The 20,319-nt window shown below is 38.2% G+C and overlaps 2 protein-coding genes across 3 annotated transcripts; both read right to left on the bottom strand.

The window, feature by feature from the left end:
* Nucleotides 1–2,964: 2,964 nt before the first annotated feature.
* Nucleotides 2,965–7,382, bottom strand: LOC131326432 (L-type lectin-domain containing receptor kinase S.4-like). Of its 2 annotated transcripts, XM_058359220.1 has the most exons (4): nt 6,719–7,313; nt 5,184–5,703; nt 4,010–4,251; nt 2,965–3,787 (listed from the first exon to the last, which is right to left on the bottom strand). In XM_058359220.1, the coding sequence occupies exons 1-4, from the start codon at nt 7,179–7,181 to the stop codon at nt 3,165–3,167; spliced, it is 1,848 nt and encodes a 615-aa protein (XP_058215203.1). In that variant the 5' UTR covers nt 7,182–7,313; the 3' UTR covers nt 2,965–3,164. The 2 variants fall into 2 exon arrangements, with proteins under 2 accessions (XP_058215203.1, XP_058215202.1); XM_058359219.1 differs by having other exon boundaries at nt 2,965–4,251; nt 6,719–7,382.
* Nucleotides 7,383–11,528: 4,146 nt separating this feature from the next.
* On the bottom strand, nt 11,529–16,152 carry LOC131326436 (L-type lectin-domain containing receptor kinase S.4-like). The gene is made up of 3 exons (XM_058359223.1): nt 15,498–16,152; nt 13,842–14,361; nt 11,529–12,735 (listed from the first exon to the last, which is right to left on the bottom strand). The coding sequence occupies exons 1-3, from the start codon at nt 15,958–15,960 to the stop codon at nt 11,661–11,663; spliced, it is 2,058 nt and encodes a 685-aa protein (XP_058215206.1). The 5' UTR covers nt 15,961–16,152; the 3' UTR covers nt 11,529–11,660.
* Between the last annotated feature and the right edge of the window lie 4,167 nt (nt 16,153–20,319).

A 20,319-nucleotide genomic window follows, 5' to 3' on the forward strand; every position in this document is an offset into this window, starting at 1 on the left:
CTTAGTAGACCAAAAGAGGATTATTGAACTTAAAAATATGAATTTTAATCACATTTGAGTCGTCGTTCGCTCTCTCATTTCTTGCCCAATTTCTCCTCTACTCGATAACCTCCTTATTTTTTCTACTCATTGTACGCGCAACCAAAGTTCCATCATGGAAATTTCAAAAGTCATCGCCTACATCACATACGAAACACTCTCTCATAAGCTCCAAGGCCAGTGCCAACTAAAATAAATCTCAAAAAACCAATGAGTAATAAAGTGGTATTTGTATAGTAGATTCCATAAGACTTACAGAAGTTATCGATCTGTGGAAGTTATGCAAATAAGAACTTTAAGAGTTGAAATTTGATTTTTTTTCAAAGAGAAAACAGTTGAAGCTGAGAAAGAAAATTTAAGAGCCAAAGTAAGAAAGATCTAAACTTAAAAGGGGCAAACCGCCAGAAATAATTTGGAAAAAACAAGTAAAGTAAGAGAAAATATAAAGGAGGAAAACGTAATTAGAACCACCATATCATACCAAAAGTCTCTCTTTTGAGAAATTTTTCGGTGCCGGGTGGGTATATCCCACGTGGTACCCGCTCGGCACCACATGGTACCCACCTAGCACTGAAAATTTTTCCCTCTCTTTTATAATGGTAGGATAGGTTAGAATACATGTGAAGACTAGTGGGTTGGATATCTTCCGTTTGACCAAAAAAAAAAAATAATAATAATAATAAGACTAGTAGGTTGGCAGTGGCCGGCCATTGCTTTGATAACCATTGGAAGTTTTTGATACTTGTAGTAGTGTTTCTTTTCGCAGTTTATGCTACAAATTTATTGGGAGGCAAGAGACTTTTTCTAAGAAGCAGTGAGCCTATTTCATCCTTACAAATTATGGCAGAGGAAAACAACGAAACCAAGATTCCCCAATGGCAAAACGGTCACGAATCAGCAGTCATCCCCCCAAGTAAGTTGCTCCTTCTCTTCTTTAATTTGGTCCAAGTCCATTCCAAGTGGCCTGGCCAGATCATGTAATTCTTAAGATCCACATAATACCTAAGGAAAGCTAGTTGAGAAAAGAAGAAACCAAAAGGGTATTGAAATTTTGATTTCAATTTAATTCCATCTTATGATGATCCATATCAAATGATTGTTGGGATTAAACGCGGAAGCACCCGAGAACCGAGATTCAAAATGCAACCGAAATCGCAACCAATGGAAGTACAATGAAAAATAAAATAGAGAGAGACACGCAAGAATTACGTGGTTCGGCAAAAACACGCCTACTCCAAGGAGAGGATCCCGTTCTTTTACTATGAGAGAATTAGTACAAGAAAACACCCAAATTTAAAATCTCAAACCCAATCCCTTATACACCCACTCTCACCATGAACCCACTCTCACACCAAGTACAAAACTTGATTTTTACACTTGCACACACACTGTTTTTACACTCTCTACCGAAAAATAACTTCCCTCGTCCCATTATATAAACATCTACTAAGCCATGTATTAATACCATAATACATGTTCCCATGAGAATATGCAAGGACACACGGCAAACTAAAAAGGAACCAGCTAGCACTTAGGGAAGAACAGAAATTGTGAACCATGTGCAAGGCTTTGGGAATTTTCATTTATTGGGAATTTGAACCAACCCAACAATGCTCTAGATCAAAAGGAACTGAGAAGAGAATAATCAAGTTGTTTATTACGACTTTGGGATCCTCGGTCACAAAAATACATGTCACATGTTTTTACTTCGAAATTTGACAGATTAATTGGTTTTCACTTTTCAATTTAAAATAGGCTTGAACTTGGTTGGGGAAGGACATGACAAGGGGAAAGAAAATACATTTAGTTTTTACTTTTTCTAATCTGGCTTGGCAAACTGTTTCTAAAATTCGCTATTCAAACCTTTTCGTTGTTTTTCCTTTAGAACAAATGCATTAAAACCTTTTGCTACATATTATGAGGACGATTAAAAGATCACTCAAAAGTACATTTTTGATCAGGAATGAATCAGAAAACGAAATGGCCGGAGGTGGTAGGTTTGACGGTAGAAGAAGCAGAGAGGATAATAAAGGAAGAGAAGCCTGGAGTTCAAATACAAGTTATTCCACCAGAACATTTCGTTACCTGCGATTACGAAGTGCAACGGGTCCGACTATACGTTGATTCCTCGGGAAAAATTCACAGGCCTCCTATAATTGGCTGACGATTTCGACTACCTGTGACTAATTTCGAACCCATTCGATGAAAACATGTAAGACTTCGATTGCTATTTGAGGTTTGCTTGCACCTTGTTTCGTTAAATCGACTGGATATCTTAATGAATTTGAATAAAGCATGAATGGTTTTTGTGTTTCTGTACCTTTGGGATAGAATTTTCGATCTGTTTTGAGGGGGAAACCAAGAGGGTTAAGGAAATTTCATCAGTCTCAACAGATGCGACCTAAACTCATCACCTTTTGACCGGCCAGTAAGGTACGGAAGTATGCTATTTTCTTCCAATCTTTGAATTGAAAAAAGGGCAAAGGAAAAAATTGAAACTCAAACGTTCCAATATTACGGGGCTGTTTGTTTGATGGAATTGATAGCGAAGGGGTTTATAATCTTGTGAGATATGTCATGCCATTGCCCATCAAGTTATAGAGTGATTTGATTAATAATACCACTCCCCTCATGCTGTTGTAGACGGCACGCTTTGTGGGATAAAAATTACTAGACAATGGCGGCACACGCAAGGGTGAACATATGGGGTTTGAGAGTGCAAGTGTGGGTAGTTGAACTAAAGTGATTCTGCTAGTAGTCGATTCATATAGCAAAAAGTAATTGTAAAATTTCGTTTTCGATTAGGATAATATTGGAAATTACTTTTGTGACAGAGCTTTCACAATTTTGTTCACGCCAAAAACCCTTCTCTTTTTCAATTTTAGAATGCATATCGGTGATATATGTCTAATCTAGACTGCAAAATTCAACCATATAGTCCTCTTCAATGCTCATATCGGTTCCAACAAAGGGGACTCTTGAGTCTTGTGATTGCTATTCAAAGAAAAACAACAAAGAATACAGTTTTCCTGAGTAAATGCTTGAAAACTAACTGTTCTTTTTCTCAGACCAATTTCCCCGCAAGAAGAAAAGCTTGTACAACATGTACTTTGCTTCAATTTTCACTATCTGGCATCTCCGGTATCGAGAAGAGAAATAGGTGAAGTAGAAATAGAACCAAAACTTGCATCAACATCTCCTCTCCTGAATGAACTATACGACCCCTTCTCGAAAGATGACGAAAACAAAAACGAATTCTCATAACCGTCAAACCCTTCGCCACCCACGCCACGACCCCCACCCCCACTGCCATTCCCTTCCAACAGCGGACTCAAGTCATCCGGTAACAGGATCTCGCCTTCCAAATACCTCACCACTTGCCTCATACTAGGCCTTACCATAGGCACATCATTTGAACACATTAACCCCAACTTCAAAACCATCACTACTTCAAAATCATCAAACTCACCTTCCAATTTCGGGTCTACTAGCCCAACCACACTCCCTTCTTTCCACGTGTCCCGAACCCAATCCACCAAAACCAACTCCTCTGGGGCTGCCTTGGGCTCAACGGGCCTTCGTCCGCAAACAACCTCAAGCAAAAGGGCACCAAAAGCAAACACATCGGATTTGGTGGAGGCCTTTCCTGTCTTGGGCAACTCTGGTGCAAGGTACCCGAAAGTGCCAACGAGACGTGTCGTACCCGGATTAGCCCCGTGGTCGTACAATCTTGCCAGCCCAAAATCGCCTAGTCTCCCATTTAGTTCACTGTCAAGCAACACATTACTGGCCTTTACATCTCTGTGTATGACAACTTGCTCATACCCTTCATGTAAATATAAAAGGCCTGAAGCAACACCTTTGATGATGTGGAATCTCTGTTGCCAATTTAGTAATTTTTCTGGTTTGTCGAACAATAATTTTTCTAAGCTCCCATTTGGCATAAAATCATAGACAAGGAGTAGATCACCTCGACGTCGACACCAACCAAGTAATTGAACAAGGTTCCTATGCCTCAGCCTGCCAATGCTAGCGATTTCAGAAAGAAATTCGCGCAACCCCTGCCTTGAATCATGCGAAATTCTCTTCACGGCAACTTGAGCGTTTGAATTTGGGAGTGTTCCTTTGTATACTCGCCCAAACCCACCAACCCCAAGTAGCTCACTGTCCTTGAAACCTCTGGTGGCTTGCTTAAGCTCTTGGTATGAAAACCTGTAGAGCCAATTGCAAACAATGGGATCAATATTCAATACATTAGGAAGGAAAAAACCATGAAAAACATGGCTTTAGCATTATCAGAGACGTTTCCGAGCTAAAGCTTAAAGTGCGGCCGCTTTAGGCTGATGAAAATTCACAAAATTTTAGTGGCCCTTCTTACTTTCATACCCTTTGTAATAGTTGAACAAAAAATGGCCCATATTTAATCTTCATTTTAGGCCCTCAAAAAATCAGGACCGACCCTGCCATTAAGCAAAGAATAAATTTTTTGGTACACAACCTCAGATCACTCCATTGCAGTTTTTGATACTTCGCTCTGGTTGTTCTTCATCTTATTCTACTTTTAGGCTTTCAATGGAGAGGACAACTTTCCTATTCATGTACCCATGTAACCCACATCACATTTATGCGACTCGGGGGCCTACTGTGCCTTGCCTGCTGCAAGCACCATACGGGATCTATCCGGGTACATTAATTTGCCCTGAATAGCTCCTTTTGTTCCACTTGTTGAGATTTTTCGTTAATATTACTAGAATAGATGGAACATCGGTACCTACCAACTCATATTCCTTGGAAAATATTTAGACAGATATGATTTCTAGAATAAACTTAGAGATAAACGTATCTTAATCATGTCACTATCGATATTCGATTAGTGTGATTTTTCTTGGGAATCACCTACTCGACAAGAGGAACAAAACAAATGGCTAGAAGGTCCGGAATGAGCCCCATGTTTTGCAGTTGCCCAACGCACAGCAAGCCCCTATGTGAAACATTACTGGAAAACAATACAAGCACCCGGATGCAATCATCAATCATGCATGGCCTAAGTCTTTACCAATCAAAGAATTTTATTTGGGTCCAGATTATCGTAAATAGATAAAATATAGCCTATGACAGAGACCAAACAGAAACTAAAATGTAACCTGTGGGGACCGAGTTCGAGCTCCCAGTCTTCAATTACGTCCCTGTTCTTGATTTTCCAGAACACATACACACCACCCAAGATTGCAGCAATTAGAAAAAGAGAAGATGACACCGAAACACCAATAATCAGAGTTGTTTGTCTCTTTTCTGGTCCAGGTAGTGATGGCAGAGAGTTGAAGCTGAGGGATTCTGCAATCCCATTCATTTTAAAGCTCCAACCCAATATGTAATGCGAGCTAGCGAGCAAACCAGTGGAAGCAGAAAACCCAACGTACATACTTTCATGGAGTAATGTGGAGAGATCATATTTGTAGGAAATGATTGGCAATCTGGGTTTCAAATTCGATGGCGAAATAGTGACATTGATTTGAGTAGAAACTGAATCGTAATCGATCCAAACTAGTATGGGTTTTCCACCTTTGAGATTCAGCTCTTGCTTTTTCATATCTGTGGTGTAATACGCCGCAACTGCAGATTCATTCGATTTCAAGCTGTTGATGTCGATTCCTATGTGGTTATCTGCACACACAAAAATTAGACGCAACGATCCACAAAAGCATTGAGAAAAACAAAATACACCCACAAAAAGAGAGGACAATTCACTAATAATTGAGCAGTTGCATAGTCTGGAACCATGCAATGAGCGCAGCCTACACAATGCACATAGAACCCCACCCATCGGACAACTGTAGATACATCTGTGATCGGATTTGTGTCTGGAAATCTATGACCAAAACATTTTTTGTGAAAATTACAACACTCAAGTCTCATAAGTTAGATTTGTGAATAATGATTTGGTCTTGGCTTGCTACTTCGCAAGGGAATGCCCACAACAGGGTTGTGGGAGGTACTTCTTCCGTCTCATATTGTTTGTCCATCTCAAAGGGTAATGATTATGTCTCATCAATAAGTTCGAGTTCCCAAATTAGAAAAACAAATTCAGACGGAGAAAGTATTACTGTATTACAGTCATTAACGATGTAAGTCTAGGACATAAATTCACATTGTAAGCACCAGCAGCAACCAATGTACTTTGTACTATTTCTTTATTCGATATACAGTGAGAACTAATAACTCAATATAAAAGTTCACATCCATTCTTACAGATTCTCACACTAATGAAGATGAGACCCTCACACTAATGAACATGAGACCCGCAACACTACATAGAGGGACCCACCAACATTTGTGGGAGACCCTATAAAAATCGATGTAAACTTGGATTTATGCCGATGAGAGATTAATATTCCATGCCCCTGGGCACCGCCAAGGGCATTTCAGGCTCTATTTCACTTTCTTTCTAAGCTTTCTTTTTCAAAAAGAAAGTAATTTCAAGCTTAAATATAACGAAAATGAAAAATAATATTTCAATTTTTTTTTTGCACCTTTTAAAATATCTCAATGAGATCTATCAAACAATATCTATATTAGTAAAAAAATTATTTGTCTAAAAGTCCCGAATAAGTTTTCCTTCTCTACTGCTATCTCTTTCAACAATAATTACGCAGTAAAATAAGACAACTCAAAACATTACCATTGATATCTCCCAACTCGACATTCTGAATCGTATCAAACTCCACAGCAAATAAATGGTTAGAGGAATTCCCCACATCCGAATCGTTAAACAGTCCCAGATAGTGACTGGGGAGAGCCGAGCTGAGATCTCTAGACGGCGAGAGAGCGAAAGCGAGCCCGTGCCCGCCGAGTGTCTGGTACTCAGGGACTATAACGAAGGCGAAACAAGTGGAGAAGGAGAAAACAGAGCCGTTCGGGGAGCTCTTGAACCGAAGTGGAGAGGTGTAAAATGCATGACCCATTAGTTTGCTTGAGTCGTTGGTTAGTTTGAGTACGCCGTTTTTCAGAATCTGGGACGATCCGGAGAGGGTGACGTTGGGTCCGATTTGCCGGAATCCGGCGTAGGTGAACTGGGTTGGCTGCGAAGAAGATGGGATTGAGACGAGAGAAGAAAAACAGAGGAGAATGAGGAGGTTTGTCATTTGTATGGATTTTGGTGAGGTTATGGGGTCTGTGTTATCTTTCAGCTCGGTTTCAGCTTTTGCAATGAAATTCGCGTTTCTTTCTTAAAATGATTTTGGGATGAGAGATGTTGCAAGAATAGATTTGGGTTTGGTGAGAGTGGGATTAAGTAATGGGGAAATTGTTGTTACAGAATTTTCTGAATTGAGTCGGTACATGAAGACGAACCGGGGGCATGCTGTGCAGCACATTTATGTTGTGCGCACAATCTCGATCATCGAATTATGCATTTGACAGCTAAAATATTATTTTAATAATGGATGATTGATAGCTCAAATTGTACACAACATGTATGGCGTGCCCTTGTTGTAATGTTAAAGAACAAAAAATAACAGTAATGCTACACGCACAGATTTTGTGCACAAATTTTTTGTGAGGCCCACTACGGGTTCCACACAAATAATCCGAGTCGTTCATTAAATGTAAAACATTTTTTCAAGAGCCCCTGCAAAAAATCAGCTCAATCCAATACTCATAGATGCTTGATTCAATCATTTAACTTTTCATTCGAATCTCAGGATAATGAAAAGTTAAATGATTGAATCAAATACTTATAGATATCAGATTGAGCTGATTTTTTACGGGGGGGCCTTGAAAAAATGTTTTCCATTTAATGAACGGCTCGGATTATTTGTGTGGAACCCATAGTAGGCCTTATAAAAAATCTGTGCATAAAATCTGTGCACATTTACTGTGCGTGTAGCATTACTGAAAAAATAATACGACCGACTCCTCGTAGTATATTTTAGGGATAATAAAAGACCTGGGGTCAAAAAGGAAAAGAAAAAGAGTAAATTAAGGACCAAAGAATTTAGAAAGTGTGACTTTTTGATTGTGAGCTTCCACCCGTCCCAACCAGGGACAGTGCTGTTGGTGAAATATTTGACACTTAGCTCCGTTTGTTTGGATGTAAAATATTTTTCTATAAATTGTTTTAACTATTTTTTGGTATTTGGTTATATCAAAAATGAGAAAAATATTTTACATGTTTTTCATCAATTGGATGAAAATGATTTATCCTCAAATTTTTCGTAAGTTATTTTTCGAAATGAACTTGCTGCCTTCTGCTGTAATTCTCACTACTTAGTTTCCTCGATTGTCAGTCCTGACCCACGTTCAATTCCAATAATCTCATATCTTTCTACTGTTTAAGCCCTCTCTTTCTCTCTCTACACTATTTTGTTAATTTCTGAAAATATTTTCAAGTGTCAACCAAACACCGGAAAATATATGTTTGAAATTTGTTTTCTAAAAAAATATTTTACATTGTAAAACATTTTACATCAAAACAAACATAGCCTTGATTCGATAAAAGTTTTGTTCAAGTTATATTTGATTATTAAATAAATAAAACTTGTGTGTTAATTTTAAGCTTTTTTAATAAATGAGACAAATCTAAACTTTACAATACTCAACTCGATTATACTCGCCAACCTAAAGTGTTTATATCTCATAAGAATTTAACCTATAACATTGAACAGTCCGGTTCAAGTCAGGGATCTCTAATTTTGTTATGGTCTGCACCTCATTGTTTCCTATCAATTTTTGATGATTTGAATCATTCAATATGTTTAAAACGTGTTTGTAAGGATCTCCGCAAGAAATCGGCAAAAAATTATGACCAGAAAAGGCTTGATTTGAGCAATTTTTTATAAAATGCGTTTTTATGAAAAAGTGCTCAGATCAAGACCTTTCCGATCATATTTTTTGCCAACTTCTCGCACATAACCTTAAAAACATGTTTTAAACACATTGAATGGTTCAAATCATCAAAATTTGATCGAAAAAGTGAACTTCTGCACGAGGTTCAGACCATAAACAAAATCAAGGATCCCTAACTTAAACCGGACTGTAACATTAAATATGTATAAACTTTTACATATACATAATAAAAAATTTATAACTTGCACATGTATAAACTTTTACAAGTATTACAAATTTAAATATCTAATATTTTTGACTTGTTAAGACTCGTGAACAAATTTGAGTTCCACTCAAATCTCGGCAATCTCGACTCGAGCTTAGGTCATCAAATTTTCATTGAGCTCAAGCTCAGCTCGAGTTCTCTTAAACCAAAATTTAACAAACAAACTTTAACATTCTAGAGCCCAACTCGATTCAGCTCGTTTACTGTACTAATTCCAATCCATCCTCTTGAATGGCAACCCATCACCTATAAATGGCCCTTTGATGTTTTTGAGACAAGTAATTGAATGTGGGGATGCTCTTACAGCAATGAGACTAAAATGAAAACAAACTTTGTTGTTGGTAGTTGTAGACTTGCAGTCGCCCATCTTCCTTTTGTCAACAGTACAAGAAATTTTTCAGTGCTGAGGTAGGTAACACGTGGTGTCCGCTCAGCGCATCTGGATCATCAATTTCGGATTTGGACGGTTCGTATTTAGAGAGAAAAAGAGGGGAGAGAGTGGTGGGGTGAGAGGAGAGAGAAAGTTTTAATCTAGACCGTCCAATACACTTTTAGACGATCCGGATGAACTGTTCGGGCACACCACGTGGACACAGCCACATGGTACCCACCCAGTAGGCAACTTCTTGTTTGTCTGCTCTCTCTGCAGCCCAATTTCTCTGTAACTATGTTTTGTGAAATTTACCGGTATAGAATATGCTATTTGATTACAAGAATTTCCAACCCATCCATTATCAAGTAGGCCAAGCTCATGATAGGGACTCCTGAACTTTATTACGGAGTATTAGGAATGGTGCTTGAATCTTGCTTTTTGAAAAGGGCAAATTAGTGGACAATGGGAGCAGGTGAAATAAATTATAAACTACTTTGATTAATGGTCTCATGTCTTGTAATCACCGTAGTCGTGTCAAAACACTGGAAAAGAGAAATTACTGAGATAACTTGCACGCCATTCCGACCAAATAATCTTTTAGTGGGTGGTCATGTCCTCACTGTTACTTTGGTTGTATATGAGACTTGCGGAGTTGCACCCTATTTCATGTGAATCAATCAATTGCTATAAGTGTTTTCAGATATAAACTTGCACCAAAATGCAGACATATAACCACTTAGCTAATGTAAAACTTGCACCGAATCCATTCAAAATTTTGTGGATAATTGGTTCATCTTGACGAGAGAAATATAAAAAGTAAAAAAAAAAGGTTATGACCAAAATGTTCATTAAGGACTAATCCAAAATAATTGTTTTTGTCTTTTTTGGACTTTTTTCAATCGTGTTTTTTGTTTTTTTACTTTTCTGATTTTTTCGTCGACACCAACCAATAATCTACAAAAACTAACACAAAATTAAGGATTGCAAAAAATCATTCAAATAAAAAAAAATTTAATCTTTGGTATTTAGACAAAATAAATAAATAAAAGAAGAAAAGGTGATCTTATGTTATTAAGTTTCGGGACTTGCTCCTTACGTATAATTTACGTGCTCCTCAAATATTTCACCTGCTCCTCTTATTGGAGGTGAAATGACACCTTTCCATTGAGGGCATAATGGTCCAGCCAATGTCTTACTATGTTTTGGGGATTTAACAACACAAGACCATGACGGTGGTAGTTATTTTCTGTCCCTACCACATGTTGAGAAAAATTCCTTTGCTGAGCAAACCCGTAAACTTTGTATACGACGTTGAATCGCGTGCGTCCAAAAATATTTTAGATGGTCTGGATTTTTTAAAAAAATCGCTAAAATAGTCAGCAAATAATTTTTTTTAAAATCCGGACCATTGATTGCCGAAACAGACGGATGAGATGGCTCAACTCAGTAAATAGCCGTTTTGTAGCGGTTCTGTAAATAATTTTCTCGCCCACGTGTTATTAGTCTAATCCAAGTTTAATCGAACTTTCGAAAGAAAGTTGATTTTAGTGGTTATTTAAGTTTGAAAATTGTGTCCATACTTCGGTATTTGAGAAGTCCTGTTATTGAGTGATTGTCACAATGGAAAGGGTGCAGCTCACATTTCCCATCATATACAGTAAAGGGTTTTGAAGTTAAGCCCTAAATTTCAATTCTTGTAGACAAATTACACCAGAAAAAAAGAGAGGAAGAAAGCATAAAAAAACAAGTTAAGCCCTAAATTTCAATTCTTGTGACAAGCTCGTTTAAAGCAGTGGCAGAAACACGGACCTGCGGAGTGGTAAGAGAGCGAAGCGAAGGGTGATACGAGCGTGGAGTTGCGGAGGCAAGAGCGCGGAACTGCAGAGTAGCAAGAGGGCGGAGCTCGAGAGCGCAGAGCTACGAGGTTGTAGTGATTGGGTTAAGTATATCAAGGGGTTGCATATATCACCGAGACATGTTTAATCTGGATTGAAAATTTTGAACAGCTTTAAGAAAGAAAGAAAAGAGAACAGTTTTCATGAGTAAAATTTCAAGAAAATAATCTCCGTTCTTTTTCTCATAGAAAAATTTCCCGGCAAAAAGAAAAAGCTTGTACAACATGTTCTCTTACAATTTTCACTATCTGGCATCTCTGGTATGGAGAAGAGAAAGAGGTGAAGCAGAAATAGAACCGAAATTTGCATCAACGTCTCCTCTCCTGAATGAACTATATGACCCCTTCTCGAAAGACGACGACAAAAACGAATTCTCATAACCATCAAACCCTTCGCCATTGCGGCCGCCCCCACCACCATTCCCTTCCCAGGGAGGTCCCAAGTCATCCGGTAACGGGACCTCGCCTTCCAAATACCTTACCACTTGCATCATACTAGGCCTAACCATAGGCACATCATTTGAACACATTAACCCCAATTTCAAAACCATGACTACCTCAAACTCATCAAACTGACCTTGCAATTTTGGGTCTACTACCCCAACCACACTCCCTTCTTTCCACATGTCCCAAACCCAATCCACCAAAACCAACTGCTCTGGGGCTGCCTTGGGGTCAATTGGCATTCGCCCACAAACAACCTCAAGCAAAAGAGCACCAAAAGCAAACACATCAGATTTGGTGGAGGCCTTTCCAGTCCTAGAGAACTCTGGGGCAAGGTACCCTAGAGTGCCCACAATACGTGTCGTACCAGGATTGGCCCCGTGGTCATACAATCTTGCTAGCCCAAAATCGCCTAGTCTTCCATTTAGTTCACTGTCCAGCAACACATTACTGGCCTTTACATCTCTGTGTATGACAATTTGTTCATACCCTTCATGTAAATACGATAGGGCTGATGCAACACCTTTGATGATGTTGAATCTCTGTTGCCAATTCAGTACCGTTTCTGGTTTGTTGAACAAGAATCTGTCTAAGCTTCCATTTGGCATGAAATCATAGACAAGGAGTAGATCACCTCGACGTCGACACCAACCAAGTAACTGAACCAGGTTCCTGTGCCTTAGCCTGCCAATGCTAGCGATTTCGGAAACAAATTCGCGCAACCCTTGTCTTGAATTGTGTGAAATTCGCTTCACAGCAACTGGAGCCTTTGAATTTGGTAGTGTTCCTTTGTATACTCGCCCAAACCCACCAGCCCCAAGTAGCTCATTGTCCTTGAAACCTTTGGTGGCTTGCTTGAGCTCGTGGTATGAGTACCTGTGGAGCCAATTCCAAAATTTAGCATCAATACACTAGGAAGTTAAAAAGTGAACAAACATGACTTGAAAATTATATACGCAAATCAATATGTTGTAACACTCTCGGATGATACTTTAGCACTTCGCAATAATAGTTTTCACATCATGGAAAACTCAACCTCTGTTGTTCCTCTCCTTGTCCTATTTTCCAGATTTTCCTTCCAACGGAGAAGACAACTCTCTGATGCATATACTCGCTGACTCAAGTTTGGAAACTGAAATTTGGAGCATCTACAGGGGTTTCACCATCATCCTGGGAAAAGGAAAAAACAATGTCCAATTGGAATCCGATTCCTCAGTCGCTGTTAACTTGATAAATGAGGGAGCTCCTGGGAACCACCCTCAAAGTACCAGCATCAACGATGCAAAAATTCAGCTGAACCGAATGGGAACCACTCTATCCCACATCTATCGTGATGCCAATCAGTGAGCTGACCACCTTGCACGATTGGGAGCCGAACAAGACGAGCACCTAGTTGTTTCTATTGACATTCCCATATCCATTAGGGAATTTATGATTACGGACAGCCTTAACATTTGGCAATTCCTGGACTAAGTTTATTTTATGTTTGGTTGTAATATGTACTTGAACTTGCTCACACTTCCGATGCGGTATCTCTTTGCGCTTTAGCTATATATGAATTTCCGAGTTACCCAAAAAAAAAAAAAAAACTCTCCGATGCATATACTACATTTAAATATTTACGCCTGTATAAGAATATACAAGCACAAGGACGATCATGGCCCAAGTCTTCCTTTTTAATAAATCAGTATCTGGCCCAATGACCAATTACTCTGGGAACCAATCCTACTGTCCCTGTTAAAGTCGGGATAAGTTCCGTATAAATTGGCTCTACACAGGAATCGTTAGCACAAAAATCCCAGACCAATAGCTTTCTTCCTGATTGCCATGTGACTATCATTGTGCCAACCTCAGCGATCATGGACCATGTCTATATGAATCATAGATGTTATTTCAGTGCGTACTTGCAATCTATCTGGATGTTTTCACATCGATTTCCATGAAAAGGTAAGTATAGAACCAATGACAGCAGAAAACGTTACCTGTGGGGACCAATTTCGAGCTCCCAGTCTTCAATAACATCTCTGTTCTTAATTTTCCACACCAGGTATATACCACTCAAGATTGAAGCAACTAGAAAAACAAATGACGATACCGAAATGCCAATAATCAGAGCAGTTTGTTTCTTTTTGGGTCCAGGGAGTGATGGCAGTGAGTTGAAGCTTAGAGATTTTGCAACTCCATTCATTTTGAAGCTCCATCCCAGTAGATAATGCGAGCTAGCGAGCAAACCAGTGGAAGCAGAAAACCCAACGTACATCCTTTCGTGGAGTAATGGGGAAAGATCATATCGGTAAGAAATGATTGGCGATCTGGGTTTTGTACTAGAAGGCGAAATCGTGACGTTTATTTGAGTAGAAGCGGAGTCGTAATCAATCCAAACTAGTATGGGTTTTCCACTTTTGAGATTGAGATCTTGTTTTTTCATGTCTGTGGTGTAATAAGCTGCTGCAGCAGATTCATTCGATTGCAAGCTGTTGATGTCGATTCCTACATGGTTATCTGCACACAAAAAAAATTCGGACGAACCGTTCCACAAAAGCAAGTGAGAAAACAATTCACCATATGAAATGAGAATAGAACAATGACACACATGTCTGGACATAGATGGGTCTCAGACCGTTCAATCGATGCTCGTGGATCCTGCACTTCTGCACTCATCGAGAGTCACGTCTATGTTCGAATATGTGTATAAAAAACGCTTTTTCTTAATGAAGATCAGAGTTTACAAAACTCAGCTCCCACATGTTAGGTTGCGTGAATGAATTTGGTTTGCCACTTCCCCACGGCAGCGCTCTCTGGGCCACGAAATCCAGGTACGGTAGTTGGTGATTTTGGTGATATAAATCTAAGACATACATGCACGCTATTTTGCAAGCACAATCTATGTGATTTGTATTTTTTCTTCATTTGATGCATAGTGAAAACCAGTTTAATTCACCACATGCAATAAGAATTGAGCAATGACACACATGTCCATACACAGATGGGTCTCGGATTGTTCAATCGATGCAAGTGGATCCTGTGCTTTTGAACTCGTCGAGAGGCACATTTGTGTTCGGATAAAAATGCAGTTTTTTTTACGAGAATCACAATTTACAAAACTCAACTCCCGGTTTGTTAGGTTTGTGAAGCACGAGTGAATTTGGTTTGCCACTTCCCCACTACAGTGCTGGGCTGCGAAATTTAGGTATTACTGTAATAGGTGATGTAAATCTAGGACATAAATGCGTTATTTTGTAACCAAAATCTATGTGATTTGTATTCTTTTATTCATTCGATGCATAGTGACAATTAAAGTACCACGTAAAAATCTGTTATTTCTTTGTCTTGTTCCCGTTCCATTAAGGGAAATAAGTTTTATCTTTTAATAAAGTACTTACTTTTTGAATTAAAAGTGATATATTGTGGGAGGTTGATGTGCATCATAAAGCGAGAAATAATTACTTAAAAATAAAATAAGAATCTTAGCGAAAACGGATCTTATTATAAGTGCGGTTTTGTGTTAGGTCGAATCCACAACATCACATACCTTCTTCTACTGCTGTCTCTTTCAACCAACAATCACATCGTAAATTAAGAAAACTCAAAATATTTACCGGAAAAAACAAAAATAAAAAGACAACTCACAATATTACCATTGATATCTCTGAACTCGAAATCCTGAACCGTATCAAACTCCACAGCAAACAAATGGTTGGAGAAATTCCCCACATTCGAATTGTTGAGCAGTCCCAAATACTGACTGGGGAGAGCCGATCGGAGGTCTCTGGTCGACGAGAGAGCGAAAGCGAGTCCGTGCCCGCCGAGTTTCTTGTACTCCGGGACTATCGCGACGGCAAAGCAAGTGGAGAAAGAAAAAACAGAGCCGTCTGGGGAGTTCTTGAACTTAAGGGGAGAGGTGTAAAAGGCATGACCCATTAGTCTACGGGTGTCGTTGGTTAATCTAAGAATGCCGTTTTTCAGAATTTGGGATGATCCAGAGAGAGTGATGTTGGTTCCTATTTGGTTGAATGCGGTGTAGGTGAACTCGGTTGGCTGGGAGGAAGATGGGTTTGAGAGGAGAGAGAGAAAACAGAGGAGAGAGAGGAGGTTTGTCATTTGTGATTGAGATTCTGGGATGAGAGATGTTTCAAGAATTCATTTGGGTTTTGGTAAGGTGGGATTGGAGAATGGTGGGAAGTGGTGTTGCAGAATTTTCTTGATTGTCTTTCGAAATTTTCATGAGGAAAGAGATGGGAGATGTGAAGAGTAGCAGCCGAGGAATATTTATGGGGATATTTATGTGGGAAGTACGAAAGTGATGACTGGGGAATTAGGTCACATTGGAATACAACCCTTTTTTTTTTTTTTTTTCAACCATGCTACTGATACATACAATCTGTGCACAGATTGTGCACAGATTTTATAGTGGAATCCACCACGGGTCCCACACAAATGATCCAAATCGTTCATTAAATGTAAAATATTTTTCCAAGAGTCCCCGTTAAAAATCAGCTCAATGTCATAACTATAAGTACTCGATCCAATCATTTAAATTTTCATTCAGATTTTTGGGTAATGAAAAGTTAGATTATTAGATCAAGCACCTATATATATTGGATTGAGCTAATTTTTTACAGGAACCCTTGAAAAAATGTTTTACATTTAATGAACGGCTCGGATCATTTATGTGGAACCCGTGGTGAACCCCACCACAAAATCTGTGCAAAATCTGTGCACAAATTGTATGTACCAGTAGCATTTCGATTTTTTTTTGTGAACAGTTGAGAGTGTGTGGATCAGTTTCGGCGAATCTCAATAATTCTCTCTCCGGTTCACGAAAAAATAGGTCATTCACACTGGTACTAAAAAACAATAATTCTCTCTCCAGTTCACGAAAAAGTAGGTCATTCACACTGGTACTAAAGAATTCATGAGAAAATACTTTTTTGCGGCCAAATCCCAAAAATAATACCCTGATCAATTGCGTGAAAAACAAATTACCAATCAACTGAACTAACTTTTGGAGCTACATGGCGATAGAATTAAGTGTTGGATTGTCTTTGGTTCAAATTTTTGGACTCGACAGGATAGTTTAAATAGGAATTATATAACATTGGTATAATTAGTGATTCGAATTTGCTCAAAAACTTTTACCATCAGTCCAAGTTTTGGACTGAATGGGACGGTTTAAATCCGTACCATACATTAGTACGAACAAATCTGAAAAGAATTAGTAAAATTTTAAATGAGTCAATACAAAAAGGACGGATGTCGTGGTGTTAAGAAAACAAGAATGCTACTTATACAACAATCTAAACACAACAATTTATACAATTTCTTACATACATGTAGAGCCCACACATAATAGTATATGTGAAGCCTACGTATATGTGAAAAATTGTGTTTAATATTGTATTTGAATTATTGTATGACTATCATTTTTGTTAAGAAAAAAAGAAAAGAAAAATAGACCGTTGTGGACTCCCGGTATATTTTATTTTCTGTCAATTGAAAACCAAGAATGTAGAAAGTGTACTTTATGGTTGCGAGCAGCCATCTCCCCAACTCCCAATCCCATCTTCTGATGGTTTTGACGGTTTTGGGAAAAGGGAAAATGCTAATCTACGCACATTAGGTGTAAAATATTGGATAAAAAGTGTATCGATATCTGAAAAATATATATTAATATTCATGAAATATGTATTAATATCCGAACTTATTTGTCAATATATTATTATCCTCCGACTTGGCGGAGGTTAGCAAGACCGTTGTAAAAAACTATCATAGTGTGTTCCATTCCACTTTCTTTCTAAATCTTCTTTTTCAAAAAGAAAGTAATTTCAAACTCAAATATAACGAAAATGAAAAATAATTTTTTGATTTTTTTTGCACTGTTTAAAAGATTTCGATAAGATCTATCAAATAAGATCTATATTGGTAGAAAAATTATTTGCGTAAATACATAATTTTTGAGTTTGAAATTACTTTCTTTTTAAAAAAGAAGGTTTTAAAAGAAAGTGAAACACCGTTAGTAGTAACAAGCAATTCAGTGTGGGCTTGAGGCTCCGTTCCAGAAATCTTCTTAAAAAGTAAGCAGCTTATTTCATATTTTCAAACTCAAAAATAAAGTAAATAAAAAATAATCTTTTAATTTTTTTTTCATCATATAAAAGATCTCATCGAGATCTTCCAAATAAGATCCATATTGCATATTTTTATATTTTAATAAATTCATAATTTTTGAACTTAAAATTGCCTTCTTAAAAAATAAAAATTTATTTTTGGTTCCGAAACGAAGCATGAGTTAAATAGGGGAAAATTTGCGCAAATGATAATTCAGAGCATGGACGCAATATGAGGATTGGATAAGGTCTTGCCCACCTTCCTTTTGTCCACGGTTGGCAACTTGTTGGGTGTCTGCGCATTTTGTGAAGAACACTGGTATTACAGGAATTTACAACCCCACCCACCCATCATCAAGTAGCTCATGATTAGGAATCCCGAACTTTGTCATTCGCAGAAGTGCTTTTAACAGGAATCTTGCTTTTGAAAAAATCAAAGAAAGCAATAGAGTAAGATTTATTTTTATTTTTATTCAATAGAAAGGAGATATCATTTTACAGATATAAAGTACGGAGTATAAATCCGGGACACTAGATCAATTGTGAGAATTTACGAGACAACCAAATTCAACAACTCAACCAATTCAAGAAAAATTAGCACATTATAGGCTAGAAACAAAAAAAGAAAGAAAAGCTCTTTAAAGGAGGAACACCTACACGCAGGTGGAAGGACTCGAACTTCTTACCTCTTTGTAAGATGCAAATGTCATAACCAACTGAGCTAGATAGAGTGTAAGTTATACCGCATACTTTATTCCTTTTTCTGGTATAACTTTTCAACAAGAATTGGAACTTAGGCCCTGTTTGGATTGTGGATTTGGAGTCCGGATTTGGACTCCTGGCCCCAAGTAAATCAGGTCTTTGGGAAGGAAAAAACAGTGGGTGGATTTGGGATTTGGGGTGGATTTTGGTGTCCTCTGGATTAGAGCATTTGTAATCCAGGTGTGGCCGGATTTACCCCCCACAGGGGTACTCCCGTCGTTGCTCAAGCGGTGTGGACATTTTGACGATCGTGTCCCTCAAAATTCTACCTCGTCCACCTCATCTTCCCATTTTGGAAACGATCTGTGGAGAGAGAGAGAGAGAGAACGGTTCACTTTTTAAAGTTTGTCGAGAACATTGATCATGTCAAAAAACACATTGATCAAATATCGTCTGATATGATATCAAAATGCATTGATTTTTAGATAATTATGTCAAATGGGTTGCAATCCAGTATTGCACACTTTTTTTCTTCAAAAATTTCGATATCATATCAAACGATATTCGGTCAACATGATTTTTGATACAATAGACGGGAGTGCAGGTATGATACCCGGCCTATCACCCCCACAAGGGAGTATTGTCCTGCCACATCACACCACTATCTGTAAGAAACCTTACCGCACTTTTGTGGGGGCCGAAGCTAAGGTCCCATCACGCGTGGGTGGTGTTTGGATTATGTTTGGCCCCAATGAGGGTCTATGGGGATTTGTACCTAGGCCTTGTCCAATCAAGTCCAAGTTCCTAACCACTGAACCAACTCTCTCATCAGTACTAAATTTTGTTTGCTCCTTGCCAACAATATTGCGTTGTGTTTTGTTTTGTTTTTTGGTGCTCTCTTTTAAAAAAAATTCGAGTGGCTTGGACATGGATTAGTTTGTGCGAGTAGCAACAGTAGAAGAGTTTTTGTAATATTAGAAGCACTCTTAATGCATTTCTTGTACTATTGATTTTATTTTTTGATCTTTTATGATTAATGAAATTTTCCTTGCTGTTAAAAAAAAGACTTCGAATACGGAAGTATGGACACTATGTTCCAACTTAATTTACACTAAAATCAACTTTTGTTTTGAAAAGTTTGTTGAGCTTAGATTAAACTAATAGCCTGTGGATAATCATTTCCAACCACGATAGATGGTGCCAATTGTGGGCTTGCTTAGCATATTGTCACTCTTACACCATCATGACTCCTTGTCTGAAATATTTTATACTCAACAAGTTCACATTACCTCAATAGGACTAATGCATAGTTTCATTTTTCTATATTTTGTTTCTTTTGAAGTCTCATTACTGCTAACATAGTGCAGCAGTAGTTGGATTTTTCCTGAAAAGTTTGTCTATAGCTTAAGAATTTTAGACAAATTGTTTACGCTGAATAGACTTTTAGTTGATGTATGTGAGGAGAATGACCTGTCTCGAAATTTGTGTTTTTGTGGCTACCGTTTAGTCTGTTTATTTTCTCTCAGAGGTTCAATTTTCTCATAACTTTGGGGAGAAATTATAAGGAGAACAATCCCCTCATAGCAATCATTGGTAGTCACTGAACAAAATAGGGCCTTCAAAATTGACAATGCAAAAGAAACAGGAAAAC

The sequence above is a fragment of the Rhododendron vialii genome, chromosome 5a, assembly GCF_030253575.1.
Source record: "Rhododendron vialii isolate Sample 1 chromosome 5a, ASM3025357v1".
NCBI classification, from domain to species: domain Eukaryota; kingdom Viridiplantae; phylum Streptophyta; class Magnoliopsida; order Ericales; family Ericaceae; genus Rhododendron; species Rhododendron vialii.